The sequence below is a fragment of the Raphanus sativus genome, chromosome 6 (genome assembly GCF_000801105.2).
Source record: "Raphanus sativus cultivar WK10039 chromosome 6, ASM80110v3, whole genome shotgun sequence".
Lineage (NCBI taxonomy): Eukaryota > Viridiplantae > Streptophyta > Magnoliopsida > Brassicales > Brassicaceae > Raphanus > Raphanus sativus.
Window position 1 is genome coordinate 39,889,614 of NC_079516.1, and position 16,229 is coordinate 39,905,842.

At 30.1% G+C, this 16,229-nt stretch overlaps 2 protein-coding genes across 2 annotated transcripts; both read left to right on the top strand.

Annotated features, from left to right (window-relative positions):
* The first annotated feature begins 5,427 nt into the window (after positions 1-5,427).
* On the top strand, positions 5,428-6,220 carry LOC108810870 (bZIP transcription factor 2). The gene has a single exon (XM_018582945.2). The coding sequence runs from the start codon at positions 5,502-5,504 to the stop codon at positions 6,075-6,077; it is 576 nt and encodes a 191-aa protein (XP_018438447.1). The 5' UTR covers positions 5,428-5,501; the 3' UTR covers positions 6,078-6,220.
* A 7,154-nt stretch (positions 6,221-13,374) lies between these two features.
* On the top strand, positions 13,375-14,654 carry LOC108807355 (receptor-like protein 44). The gene has a single exon (XM_018579631.2). The coding sequence runs from the start codon at positions 13,604-13,606 to the stop codon at positions 14,438-14,440; it is 837 nt and encodes a 278-aa protein (XP_018435133.2). The 5' UTR covers positions 13,375-13,603; the 3' UTR covers positions 14,441-14,654.
* Positions 14,655-16,229: the final 1,575 nt, after the last annotated feature.

The window sequence follows — 16,229 nt, forward strand, 5'->3', positions numbered from 1 at the left end:
AGATTGATTTTATTTTCTATCCCTTGAAAAAAAAATTTAAATATCTTTTTATTATATATTTTTTTTTTCAAATTTGTATTCCATGCTTTAATTTTTATTTCATGTTTTAATTTAATAAATATATGTTTATTATTTTTAAACATAAACTTTTCAACCAATCGTATATATATTTCATATAGATTTCATAAAAATTAATTTAAAAGTTATTGTACATATATTTGATATATATTTCATAAATATTAATCTTAAAAAGTTTTAAATCTAAAGTTAAAATAAGATTTTATTGTTAACAAAGAATAATCTTGCACTTCAAAAGTTAAAAAATAAATATTTTTCAGACATAACAATTCCGCCTAATATTAACAACATAAATATATTTAGTCAATTTGTAGAATTCATATTCATAAAAACTGTAACTAAAAAACTATATTTTGATTATCACATTCTTATGTTTTATATAAAACTGTAGCTATAAACCTATTTTATTTTACAAAAAACAAATTTGCATAAAACTTAATATATATAATTTTTTAAAAAAGTTCATAAATAATTTTTTTGTTAACAAAAATAGCTGTTTTTTGAAATGTATGCACGGATCAATATCAATACTATATATAAACATTTTAAAAGATACCTATCTTAAAATTTGATATATAAAATGAAATTCCAGACGGTTATGCATCAAATTTGGGTAATTGCGTTGATAGAAGCGAAGGAAAAGTTTACTGGCTTGAAGAGTCACGATTGTCATGTGATTATGCAGCAGCTCCTTCCGTTTGCTTTTAAAAAATCCTGAACTTTTGAGGAATTGCTAAAAGAAACATGAACTTTAGGGCTGACCAAAAAAAACACAAACTTTTTCATTGACTTTAGAATTAATTAACAATGTTTTTCGTTGACTTGCCAATTTAGCACGCCGTCACAAATTAATAGAAAAAATAACATCGGTAAAAGTTGGTGTTTAAGTGAAACGACATCGTTTTAAAATGAGATAAAAACGACGTCGTTTACATGATTTGAAAATAAAATCAAGTAGACCACTAAGGTTCGAACCGAAGTTGTTTAGATAAAATGACAAGGTATTGTATGTACTAACACATTTACTTTTATTTGGTACTAATTTTGAATATTAAAAAATTATCTAAAAACTTAAAAAGATCTTAAATTTTCTAAAATTGAAAATAATTCCAAAAAAGAAAATTTTCATTTTTTCGGATTATAAAAGAAATTTGAAAAAATAAAAAAAAATCGAAAAAAATATTCCAAAAAAGTTAAAAATATTTCGAATCTGAAAACATATAATCAGAATATATAATATATAATATATATATAAAATTTATTACTATTTTTTAAATGTTTTTATAGTTTCTGATTATATGCTTTCAGATTTGAAATTTTTTATCCCTTTTTTCTGAAAATTTTATTTTTTCAAATTTTGTTTTTCAATTTTCTTTTTAATTTGAAAAAAGAAAATTTCTTTTTTGGCATTTTTTATAAAAAAAAAAAATACTTTTTAAAAAGAATAAAAAAATAATTTTTTAATAAATTCTGATTATTTTCAGATTCAAATTTTTTATAACTTTTGATATTTTTGATTTTTTTTTTCGATTTTTTATCTAAAAATGAAAATTTTATTTTTTTGAATTTGTTTTAAAATGAAAATGTTGGAAGATTTTGATTTTTAAGGAAAAATAAAATTTTATTTTTACTTTTAGTTTCAAAATTAATTTTATAAAAAAATTATTTATTTTCATATTTTTGGAATTTTAAAGACCTTTTAAATTTTTTGGAGATTTTTTTATATTCAAAACCAGTACCAAATAAAAGTAAATGTGTTAGTACGTACATTGAATGTACCACTAGCCTAGTGTTAAATTATCTTGCCATTTGATCCAAACAACCTGGGTTTGAAACCAGGTCTCTTCGTATTTTTATTTTCAAATAGTGTAAAACGAAACAACGTCGTTTTACTTAACGCCAACAGTTAACGTTGTGTTAACGCTGTCTTAATTCTTGTTTAACGGTGTGATAATCTGATCAGTCAACCGTAAGTTTCTAAATTATTTAAATAAGTCAACAAAAGTTTAGGTTTTTATTGATCAGACAAGTGTACAATATTCTTTTGGCAATTTCAGAAAAGTTCAGGATTTTTTTGGCCGAATTCCCAATAATAATATGCACGGTTGCGCATGTTAAATTCTAGTTAGTGTTTACAATTGTACTACAAAACAACGATGTAAAAAAAATAACTTACATGAGATTGAGATATACGGATGTTAAGATGAAATATCAAACGTAAAGTCATTCATATACTTGGTTTATATACATATGTCCAATCTATAGAATTTTTTTTTGAGAATTAATTTATAAAACCTACAGAATGTAAATTTATATTGAAGAAGATCATACTTAAAGTTTAAATATCTTGGTGTGATTTCTCCTCCACTTCAAAAATACCACTGGTGACAGATCCGGAGCTTATTAGTGGATAAGAAAAAATATTCATAAAATTTAACACAATTCTAGTTTATATATCTTATACACCATCTTGAAGAAAACTGGAAATGTGAATTTGCGTGTGAAATAAGACTTATGCTGTCTTCTCAACCATGATAAATCTTTTCCGTTTTGAGAATTGAGATACTCTACAACTGTTTTGAGAAAAGCAAAGATGTTATCTTTAAGTGAGAAAATGCCCATAGTTCAGTGGCACAAGATAACCCTATAGAAGATGAGTTTTAAGATGATCCACATATACATTCTGTGACCAAAACATAAAAAATGGGGTGAAAAGCGAGAAACCTAACTTAAGCAGTGATATCCAAGTACGATATTATTGTATCGAACTTTGTTTTTGAATTAATGGGTCTTCATTTCCTTAACGCCCAATAATACAAACACATGGGCTAACATTGTGTCTTATTGTTTGTTTCTTTTGTTGACACAGAGTATTTTTATTGTATCAAACTTTTGTTTCAGCCTAAAAAGTAATTGCTTTTGCTTAACATTTGTTTTCTTTTGTTCATTGTCTGCCGTTCCCACTATTTAACTATTGGTCAGTTCTTCTAAAGAAAGTTGCAACATTGGTTGCAAATAACTTTAAATTAGTTTCTTCGAACTTTTAAAATAAAAAGGTTAAAGTGGTCGTGCACATGAACATGATCTCCAACAAACTAGAAACAAAGGCTATAAAGTTGGAAGAGTTTGATAATGAAGCCATGCTTTTTTTTTTTTTTTTTCAAAAAAAAAAAAAAGAAGCCATGCTTTTTAGTTGTTGTATTCCTTAAGAACGGCTTCTTTTAACCAGCTTTGCTGTTAAGAAAACTACGTACCATGAAGAATATTCTCTCTTTCTCCACCTCCCGTTCTTTATTTTGGTATTAATATTTTTTAACCGTAGAAATCCGGTGACCGAAATTAATCGACTAATTCTACGAAGTTCATAGCAGCTACGTATTCTTACCATTTAAGACAGTCTGAATGGTCAGCAAGAATCGAACCAGAATTTCATCGTATTGGATTCTTATCTCTCCTCAACGCCTTTAGATTACCACCACTGGTTGGTATTAGTATTCAGTGACGATCAATGATACTAATCATAAGTAAAATTAGTTCTACAGTAAAGTTAAGCGCACACGCGTAATTAAGCTTCAATATAGCTTGATTGCCACTATATAACTAGTGTAGATAAAGGAAAATTTCGGGCCATCGATTTCTTACAATATATATACTAACTTGTCCAAATGCATCTATAAAACAAGACGTACGCGTGGTAATATCAAGTATAGCATATTAACTTAAAGTTCAAATTCAAGATAACCTATTATATATAAATTTCAGTTTTTGTCTTTTGCCACTAACAATTTTATATATGTCACCTACAATAATCCATCATTTTGATTTAATTACAGAGTTATTATACAGAGTTATTTCCTTCCATTTCATACCTAATGTGTATATACATATCTTCTTCTTTTTTTGTAACTAGTCTATATATACATATCTTCTTTGTTATATGCTATATGATACTTTTTCATTGGGTCTGGTCCATGACTTTATCTTTTTCTCAAAATGTAGATTTCACTAACTATATTTGCTGTTACATATACCAGAAAAGAAAGGAATCTTAACGAAACCAGAAAACATATACTTTCCATTCAACTTTGATAACGAGATTTATACATGCACATGTTGTAAAAACAAAGACTGCGGATAAAAACAATTATAATAAATTAATATACAACAATATGTGTTACTACAAGAATTTGACTAATCGGACTATATTACTATTACGAAAGTAAAAGATTTGTTTTAGTATTTAAATTTACCAACCAATTTTCAGAAAGTACAAAACATTTAACTAACACTCTATCACACAACAAAGAATCTGTTGAATACACACATCTCCTTTTCCTATTTGGAACGATAAATCTTATATCTCTCTTACTATAAGTGCTCAAAAACACACAAAACGAAAATCTCTACCTTAAGCATTTCAGATCATCTTCACAAATCATATGTTCATATACGATCGATGTTAAATATTCATCATTATTCGTCTCATTCAGCTTATCCCTATCAGTCTCATCATCACCATTTGCACTCATGTCACCAGTGTCGGCCCTAGAGAAGCTATACAAGGATTGGCTTCCAGCCTTCCATATTATTACTTTTTTCGGCCCTGAATCTATTAAATTGTCTTTGGTGTAGTGGTTTACATACCACTGATAGTATCATCAAGGTGTTAGATTCAATGCATGATAGCAGCCATTTTTTATATTTTGCTTCCCATCCAAAAATCAGGACGGACGCTGCATGTCACTAGATACCCTTGAGTCATTTGTACATGTCGCATTAGCCTAACACCATGATATGTGCTTAGATGTTTCAAGTTATCAATTCAAAGTCTTTTTTTCTTCTTTTTCTTTAATCCAAAGTCTTCACAAACATCGATTATTAGATATTTTCTCAGCCCATATATTTTGTATCTCTGCCATAATTAAGATTTGATAAAATATTGATTAACTAATCGTCATTCACTTAAATATGTTAACTAGACATCTATTCTGTTAGTTCTAAGTTCTGACTTATAAAAATATAATATTTAAAAACAATAGAAATTTTTTTGTCAACTAATAGAAAAACTAGAATGCCCTTTTTCAAAAAAAAAAAAACTATTAAGAAAATAATAATTTCAGTTGAGAAAATGAAGCCTCCCCTGGCACTCTAATTTTTGAGCAAGATACAATCATACGATCGACACGTGTCCCACTCCTGATGCGGCCCACTTTTTCTCTTTTGGTCTTTCACTGAAAAAATGAAAAAGAAAAAAGAGGGAAAATTAGGAAAAAGCCCCATCGATATTTTACTAATGTGAGTCCCATTACCCGTCCATAAATATGGACTTCCAACAATGCAATTCTTCCCTTTTCTCCTTCTAATCTCACTCTCTATAATATTTAGAAGATTTTTTTTAATTGTCTTTTTTCTTTGGTTAAGCCATGATGTCTACAATTTCTCGGGTTTTCTCATGTGAACCGGGTCAAACAACCCATGTCCCAGCTTTCGAAACAGGGTTCACTCCATGGGACATTTCACACCTCTTCTCGGTCTTCGACTCATCAATGAATCTAATACCTCACTCGGCCCATGAGTACCTAAGCCCTGACTCGGTAAACCTTTATGGTCCAGACGCTGTTCCAACGGATAGTTATACCGATGAGCGGAAAAAGAAACGGAAGTTATCGAACCGGGAATCGGCTAAGCGGTCAAGGGTGAAGAAACAAAAGTACTTGGAGGAGATGAATATCAAGCTAAACCAGCTCAAGATTGAGAACCGGGACTTACAAAACCAGATCGGGTACGTTTTACACCATTTTCAACGAACAGAGACGGAGAATAATCGTCTGCGTCTTGAACAACGTATGCTCCATAGTACGTTGTTGAACATCACACAAGTTTTGATGTTGCATCAGATCGACCGGAGCTCAGACTGTGTCACATGGCCTTACGATGATAGTACTCGTGTTACGGTCCAACATGATCCATACGTCATAACAGATCATATCATTTTATAGTTTGAGATTTCTGAAACTGTTTTGGACGTCAGTAAAACGAGAATACCTCTGTAAAAAAGTTTTTATAAGAAATGCATGCATGATTTCTCTTGTAACGTTCAAATTAAATATTGTTTTCTTTAAATGTTTTCCATTTCATTACATTATTATTTAATCTTGTCGTGTACTCGTGTTCAGTGGCGGGGAGAAGAAATTATTTTAAACGGGTCAATTAATAATTAACATATATTATGTGGGTCAATTAATCTTATTTTGCAATATTTTCCTGTTTCTAAAAAAATATATACATGTAAAAATTTAAAACCAGAAATCCACCAGAGAAATTGATCCCTGCCAAGTGCCACCATGCTGGCTCTGCTACTGGTCGTGTTAAAACTTTTTAATAAAAAGAAAAGTTACAAGCGGTGGCAGAATGTGTCGCGCAAACCCTTTTCATTCAACTGGTTTCTTATTTTTTTTTGTACCTGACATTCAACGGGGCTTTTTTCATTCTAAATCTTACCAATGCGGGCTTTGACCTAACTAATGGTTCATGGAAGTTCGGTTCCTTTAGGTTCAATTTTCATTGGGAGGAGATTAAAACCCGTTATTGTTTCCAGCCTTTAGGAGTAATTGTATTTTTACGACCCGAGTGACCTGAGTTATAAAAAAACTGTGTTTGAATATTATTTTTATATTTTCAAAAAAGTACAAATGATATAAATGATAATAATTTTGAACATTCATATAAGTCTGATAATCGATTACAGTTTACCGCATTAAGGCGTCGTCAAATCTTGATCATCAACATGTTGATTTAGAGTTGTCAACATAATTAGCCATATTTTCAAGCATGAAATCCAAAACAACGTCACACAAGAAACATTGAGTTGGCTTACATGAGATTCCACAGCTAGCTTTCTAGTGATTAAGAAAATAAAACAATTCCCGGAAAAGGATTAATTAAACGATTTGTGTACGTGGACGAAATAGATGGGTCTTTGGGTCCTATATATAAAATTTGTGGTCAAAAATATGGAAAAAATAACTTTTGTCCCAATTATTATAGTTTCTGCAAACTAAATTCTTGGTTGTCTAGTCCTTATCACCTTTAGTGACATATATAGATTACTGTTTTGGTCTTTCTTAATGCATAGGTTTAATGCTTTTCATAATCAGCTTGGTAATCCTAATAGCAATATATATCTATACTACCAAATTTAAGAAAAAAAAATCTATACTTTGAAGATAATACGCCTCAAAAATGATTTCTATGATGTATTTTGGTCCATCTAATTAAGCCAATAAAAGGGAAATAAATAGGCGTTATTATTGTAATAATTAAGATGACATGACAAATTTTCACTACATGTCATTTACATGGCACGGGATTAGATATATATCCGACGAATAATAAGTTAGGTTGATGATAAGGATGGTGTGAAAAGAAAAGATTAAGGATGGTGTGATGACCAAATTGATCCAATATTAATCAGGCACTTAATCAAACCCTAATTAGCTAAATTATATATGATATACATTCAGGAGCGGAAGTTTTAGGCTCTTATCTAACCAACCTTTCACGATATATGAAGACATGTTAGTTATAGTTTCAGTATTTTTTTTTGCTTGAAAAGTTATAGTTTCAGTGTTATTAAATTAAAAGATTAAAATCAATAATACAGAACTAAAGTTATACTGTTGTCGGTTGCTCAAATAAAAAGAAGTTATACTGTCGTCGATTTGTTTAAAAATGCATGGGGGTATGATTCTAAAATCAATTAAAGTTGCAGCCATTATTTAGATAGATAGATAAAGATTACGGTGTATATTAGGACACGTGTCGATGCCACTCTTAACCTTTTCCCTACTTTTGCAGCCCAAATGGCTATCGTCCACGATTTGACCTTGAAGTCGGCTTGATTATAAACATTAGCCAACTCTTCTTTTTTTTTTTTTGTGAAAAACATTAGCCAACATTTCCCTAGTTGCTTTAGTTTAGTTTTGATCTGCTACTAGTCTGCTATGTAATTTCTGTCACAAAAGAAAATTGGTATAAAACTTAACATTTTACCAACTAAATTATTAAAATGTTATTAGGTTACATTTGTTATAATTTGTTCCTTTCTTGAATTATGTCATGTGGTTCAGTGGTTATAATATATAGTTAAGTGTTCGTATGCGTTGAAGTTAGGGAGAAAAAGGCACTATTATGTTGCTAGTGCTACATCTGTATAATTTAGCAACGTGCATGAAACAAAACAAACAAAAAAGTTAATACACAAAGATCAATTGTTTTTCAGAACAAGTACAAATGTAGTTCATACGATCAGCCATAATCAACAGAAACATATTACACACAACTGCTGAGTACTGAAGAATCTATCAACAAAAAAGTTTATTTGAGTTTTTCTGTAACTTTGTAATTTTATTTCTTTTGATAAAGACTGTAACTTTATTGGCCGTCTCTTTTGATCTTTTCTCTTTGGAGAAAAGAAAAGAAAGATAAAAAGTGTAATAAAAATCTGATTTTGATCTTTAGATATTTTACTTACGAGAACTTTTGTACCTTTTGCATGATCTTGTAATTTTATGACAGATGGAAAAACAAGAACTAGAATTCAACAATTCGAAAAATTTAGGTTGATGATGCTTTATTATGCATGATATATTCACATATAAGAAATATATAAAAATAAAATATTAGCGAAAGAAAAATCTTAATATTGAATATAATGATTGAAACATATTGTCCTTGACACTGCAAGAACAGACTGTTTTCTATGGAGGATTTCGTCGAAAATTTGTTGGAAGGCTATTTTTAACAGAAAAGTTATTGTTGAAATTTCATCAGAATTTATTTGGGCTATCCGTCGAATTTCTAATAAAATTCAAATAAAAATAAATTAACGAATATTATTCGTCAGAAATTTTGCAAATTATTATTTAAAAAATATATTTAAATATAATATTTAAATTAATTAATAAATTTGTTTAAAATACAATTTTCTATAACAAAATTTTCTAGTCCTGTCTATATAAATATAAAAAATTTAAAATTTGAGAAATTTTATAATATAATTATTTCAAAATTTTTATAAAATTTTATTAAAAAAAAACGTTTAACATTTTATAAATTGAAAAACTTTTAAGAGAAGTGAAAAGACATGTTATAAATTTTTAACAACATAAAACGTTTGATACACTGAAATGTTTAAAAAAAAAAAAGTAAATTTGTTTTTAAATTCTAGAAAAACGTTATATAATTGAAATATACTTTTATAAAATTAAAATATAAAGTGTTTTACAAATTGAAAAGGTTTTAAAAAGTGAAAAACGTTTTTATTAAAAACATGAAAATGTTTTATAAATTACAACAAACATAAGAACTTTTTGTAAAAGCTTAAAAACGTTTTATGAAAGCTTTAAAACATTTAAAAAAACAGAAAACAAGTTTTCAAATCATAAAACTAACAATTCTAACACAATCAAACATATTAAATCCTAAATCAACCAACTTAACTCATTTCTAACATTCAAATTCCTAAAATCTATCAATTCTAATAACCTAACACATACATAAACTAACATATATGATTATTGAAAGGATAATAGATGAATAATATAATTTAAGAGGAGTTTTAGTGAAGAATTTACAGATATTCTTCGATTGAAAGAAAGTAAATAGAGAATTTAAAGAAAGAGAGTTCTGAAATGAAGAAGAAAACTTTTCACTTTTATGTTAAAAATTCGGACGGATCTAACATATTAAATCCTAAATCAATCAACCTAACTCATTTCTAACATTCCAAATCCTAAAACCTATCAATGCTAATAACCTAACACATATACAAACTAACACATATGAATATTGAGAGGATAATAGATGACTAATATGATTTAAGAGGAGTTTTGGTGAATGATTCACAGCTGTTTGTTGAGAGAGAGAGAGAGAGAGAGAGAGAGAGAGAGAGAGAGAGAGAGAGAGAGAGAGAGAGAGAGGAGAGAGAGAGAGAGAGAGAGAGAGAGAGAGAGAGAGAGAGAGAGAGAAGAGAGAGAGAGAGAGAGAGAGAGAGAGAGAGAGAGAGAGAGAGAGAGAGAGAGAGAGAGAGAGAGAGAGAGAGAGGAGAGAGAGAGAGAGAGAGAGAGAGAGAGAGAGAGAGAGAGAGAGAGAGAGAGAGAGAGAGAGAGAGAGAGTTTAGAGAATGATAGTGCTGAAATGAAGAACAAGAAAACTTTTCAGTATTATGTTAGAAATTCGGACGGATCAAGTTCACTGGGCATCCCTTAGAATTTTTTTTACTTGACGCTTCACGAAAATTTTTGTAGTTCTTTTTGCTCGGGCAAATTTCAATTTCCAACTAATTTCCGATGAATATACAAGTTGACAATTTACGATATATGAATATATATATATATATTCATCAGAAATTCGTCAGAAATTTCTGATGAATTTCTAACAGAAATGTATATTCTCTGATTTGTTATTAACAAGAAAAACCAAATTCATCAGAAAATTCCTGACGAATTTTGACGAAGTGTGGATTGAGGTTTTGAAACAAGGCAAAAACAGACAGATAATATCTATTGATGTTATATTAATGACGTTTAGGGGTTTATAATCTTTAAAATGTTTGAAAACAATTGAAAACACACAAATTCTAGATCGTAAGATGAATTACCATAAAGTAGTTGCGTGTTAATGAAAAAGGTTATGTATCCGTCGATGCATTAAGATGAATTACTGGTAAAATTTTATATTTTTCAAATTCGTCAACCTGAGAAATTTTTCGACGAATATTTTTTCGTCGGAAATTCCGTCATAAATTACCATGTTTTCGAAAAAGTTTCGTAAGAAACTAGAGACTTAAAACTATTCTTTCTTGTAGATACAACTTTGTCATCGTCAATTGTTCCATAAGATGAATGTTTTTTCATCGCAATAAAAAGAGGGATGATATTGATCTTTTGTGTTTTTTTATTTTTTTACTATTCATTATATAAGATTTCACAAACGAGGAATAGCTAACCAGTCGTTTTATTTTTGAGAAAATTATCTAATTAGTCATTTTGATAATGTATATGGTGGTACCACCATTTTACTATCGATATTTGATGTCATGTCCATCTCTGATTCATATATAGTAGATATAATGATGAATCTTGAGGCGATACTTATAAACGCCAAATTCTGAGAGAGAGAAAATGTTTGTATTCCATTTAAAATTTATTTGATGAAAAAAAATAACAGAATTTTATAGTTTAAAAAATATACTAATTGTGCGATGTCAAACAAATTCCCACATTGGAAGTTCATACTCATATCATATCGTGTCTCATACTGAACTTCTAGGATATGTGGGACTTTGGTTGACATCTCACATTCTCGCTCTCAAACTAAGAACCATACTCATCTCGAGTCCCACAACTGAACTTCCAGAATCTTCTAACTTGATCTTTGCCACATACCTGTCATTCATATCTCGAATGGTATCAATCATATCTCAAAGGGTATATTTTTTGTTGCAAATTTCTCATCAACTTGGTTCTGATAATAATTGTTGAGACTAGTTGAACCCATGTTCAACTCTTATATGATCCGATTAGTATGATATTGTCCACTTCGTGTCTTGAAAAAGGTCCACATAGATTTACTTTTTGGTTTCCTTTCTAAAATGTATCGTTTAAATTAGAGTTGGATTTTTTTATATATTAAATATTTCTTGTCTAAATGTGATTTTGTTTGACATCTCAAAGTTATATACCAATAGAAACATACTCTCTCCGTATCACAACATTAAGAGGTGTTTAGAAGAAATCGTTTGTTTCAAAATAGTTGATGTTCTCACTATTATATAGGTAGAATTTAATAACTTTTGAATATTTCGACCAATTATAAAATACTGAGTTTTTTTATTGGTCAAAGTAGTTTCATTTAATGATTTTTATATAATCAAGATAAATTGTTAAAAATTTGTATTTCTTTAATCTGTGTAAAAACCTTAAAAATCACTTATAGAATGATACATAGGGAGTATATGACTACACGGTCTTATAAGGTTCCGGTGGAGGTCCGGTTCAGACGTCATAAAAGCATGAACAATATTAGCAAAAACAGTGAAGGAGGAGACATGGTTGTTAGCTTTATGCTTATTGAAACATTGTTACAAGCATGCAGGTATGCAAGCATGGACGGGGATTTCCTATTCGCGTTACATACATATATTTTTTTAACTGATTATGGAGTTTATGACCTGAAGATTCATATATTCCCCTAAGTTGAGGCTGAAACACTATCAAACTAACTCGTTTCGAAGAACGGATCAATCTCAGCAAAAATTATATGTGCAGTCTCTTAGGTTCATAATAAGTGATTTAAGAGGTTTATCCACTAAGCCAACTATTTGTTAGTATTATATAGTATCATATCACATTAGTAAATACACAATTTGTAAAATATAATTAGAAGATCCACTTTTAAAGTGAGCAGATGCATATATAGTATACCAATGAAATGTAAAACATCTACAAATATTTGAACCTATTGACCCTTGCGATTAACATGACGAACTGTATATTATTGTATGGGAGATTTAATTTCACTCAATTTCCAATAGACCTAATTGTAAATAAATAGAAACGATTGCAGATGTGTGATCAAGAGCTAGGCCCAAATCTCATATGACCTATAAGTCTTATCCGAACTTTATAAAAGCTATAAATGGGCTGAAAATAGGCTAACAAGAAAAACGATGTTAAATGGTTTATACATCTTCAACTACATTTTGTTGATGTCAACCACTCAATATAACAAATGGCCTTTTCAACAGAATTTCAACCTATTAAATATCATTGGAAACATTGAACTTGTTAACAAAAGTGAAATAGTGTAAAGCACTAAAGGATCACCTGACGAAACAATTGGTGAAAGTGCTTTAGGGGCCATTTTCAACTAGCAATACCTTTACTCTCTACACATGCTTCGAAATTGGTGGACTAGAAACTATAACACAAAATATTTAATAGAAAAACTAAGTGAATGGTTGTGAAGATATTCCTTTCAACCCATTTTAGTTATTTATGCAACTTTATAATTTATCTTTAATCTATCACTCCAACTTGTCGTAGAAAAAGATGCAGTCTACTCCAGTATGATTAAACTTATTTCAAAGATATATTTCATCCTCAGTTCTTTAACAATAGACTTACTAAAGAAGACCAAGAACCATTCTAAAACTCATGAAAAATTGTCTGTTGATCAGATCTCTGCACTAGGTAAAGAAGATGGATGGCATGATTAACATTTAAGCATGAGTGTTTGGTATACACATTTAGAGAATAATTAAAGTTGTAATTAAAATCAGACACCTCAGACCCAACATAAAATTAATTCAATTTAATCCCACAACAAATATTCAACCTCTTATCTTTACGCCCAGACTTGCTACCACGCGCTGTAACCGTTTCCTTTTTGGTTGCACTTTCTTCTTTAGTCTCCGTGAAATCTCTCTGAAGGCGACGGAGATAGACAGAGACCGAGAGAGATTATGAGTCACCGGTTTAGTCACCGGTTAAAATACCGGTTACTCCTCCTTCTTATAGCTTTCGAAACGGCAGGGCGTTTGACTTCGGCTGATCCAAACGACGAGGCGTGTTTAAAGAATCTCCGACAAAACATAGAAGATCCAGCGAGTAATCTCCGGAACTGGACGAACTCCGTCTTCTCCAACCCTTGTTCCGGCTTCACCTCGTATCTCCCTGGTGCTACTTGTAACAACGGTCGAATCTACAAGCTCTCTCTCACTAACCTCTCCCTTCGTGGCTCTATCTCTCCGTTTCTCTCCAACTGCACCAACCTCCAGTCCTTGGACCTATCCTCCAACCAAATCTCCGGCGATATACCGCCGGAGATTCAGTTTCTCGTCAACCTCGCCGTACTCAACCTCTCGTCAAACCGTCTCTCCGGCGAAATCCCTCCGCAGATGGCTCTATGCGCGTACCTAAACGTCATCGACCTCCACGATAACCAGCTCTCCGGCCCGATCCCTCAGCAGCTAGGACTCCTGGCGAGGCTGTCGGCGTTCGACGTGTCCAACAACAAACTCTCCGGTCAGATTCCGACGTACTTGTCGAACAGGACGGGGACTTTTCCGAGGTTTAACGCGAGCTCGTTCGTGGGGAACAGAGGGTTGTATGGTTATCCGTTGCAGGAGATGGGGAAGAGCAAGGGGCTATCGGTGATGGCGATCGTCGGGATAGGGCTTGGAAGTGGAGTGGCGAGCTTGATGATTAGTTTCACAGGTGTTTGTATTTGGTTGAGGATCACTGAGAAGAAGATGGCTGAGGAAGAAGGCAAGATTAGTCAGTCGATGCCTGATTATTAAAATTTTAAAATTAAGGATTTTGCTTCGTTAAATCTTTTAGATAATTAGTTAACTACGGCTGTTTATGAGACAAGAAGAAGAATGACTCAAGGTTCTTGGTTCGTGTGAGCTTTTGGTCTATTCAGTTTTTGGGATTAAAAATAATTAGAACTGCTTTTTTCATATTATTATCTCTTTGTATTTCACTTCTTTTCTAAGGATTGAGAATATTCTGTGAATAGAATATAAAGCATAAACTAATTTAGCAAAAGTCAGTTGTTTAAAAACAAAATGCATTGGGAATATTTATGTTTCATTTATGTGTAATAATAATTATATTGAAAATAATTCTCTAAAATCTGGTAAGTGTAGACGTATATGTAGTCGATGCTTAAATAGAAGCTAGATGGATATATATATATTTTTTTGTCACAAAGATGGATAAATATATATATATATATATATGTATATACTGAAAGTATATTGTATATATATACATATATACAATATAATTTCAATAATATATATATATATATATGTATATATATACAATATACTTTCAGTATAAATAAGGTTTTATGTATAAAAATATAGATGAGAAAATAAAATCAGAATGATAAACAAAGAAAATTTAAATGAAATCGGAGTTATATATTCTAGGCAATGAATACCGCGGTGACTGATGAGAGACAATTGGACCCGACACTGATTTGGTTACGTTCATCGTGTCAGTGGATTGTCAGGTAATGAAACGATGCGTTTTCTACAACTCCTTTTCCTTTTACTTACTGATGATCATCATCCCATTCCCCACACTCTGCATTTCCAGAAGAGTCTCATGATTATGTTTTTTTATTCTCTTGAAAAAAAACATGATATATATCTAAAGGAAAATTTTAATTTTACATTTTTTACTATTATTAAATTTTAGTGACATTTCCATAAATGCTACATTCATTAATGCATAAAACATTAAACTAGTCTTATCTTATTTTAAATTCATCCATCTCTTTTTCTTTGCGGTCGAGATTTATCTTTTTTCTCCGTCGAAATCGATCATTTCTCTCACACAGCCGGCGACAAAATGATTACAAGTTTAAAACCTCCAAAATGTCAACTCATGTACGAGATTTACAACTTGTATATTTCTAATTTGTGTATTTTTTGTTTCAAATAACTTTTTGATTTTGTTCTCTTTTTATAAAATTAATGAAGGTTGGTTTAGACTTCTCATTTGAATGGTTCAATCTAAGAAAAAGAGTTATGATGATGAACATTGATTTTTTTTAAATATAATTCTTTATAAATATGGGTTCAAATAATTTTAGGATTTTATTCTTTCTGTTATAAAAAAAAAGGTTGATTAGACTTGTCACTTGAATAGTTCTAGTTAAGAGAAAGATTTTCAGATAGTAAACACTGCATTTTAAAGAATTATAACTCTTTGTAAATATGGGTTTCGGAATATTGTTGATAGTATGGTTCAATGATTTACAAGGTTTTATAAAGAAAATTGTAAACAAGAGTTGATCATATATGTGTATAAAACAAAATATAAATGTGTGAACTTTTTTTTTTGGTAAAATGTCAAGATAAATGTGTGAACTTGAGAAGTCTTGTCTTGTATTATCTTATATTTTTTGTAAGACTGTTATCAAAATACATGAACATTATGTTTGAATAAGATATCTTTAGATCATGATTAAAAATTAACATCATCGTTTTATAAAATAATTTAGTTTATAAGTTTTGTTTTATTTTTCTTTTGCAGTTAGATAGCAATAATTTTACACATATTTGGAATTGCTTC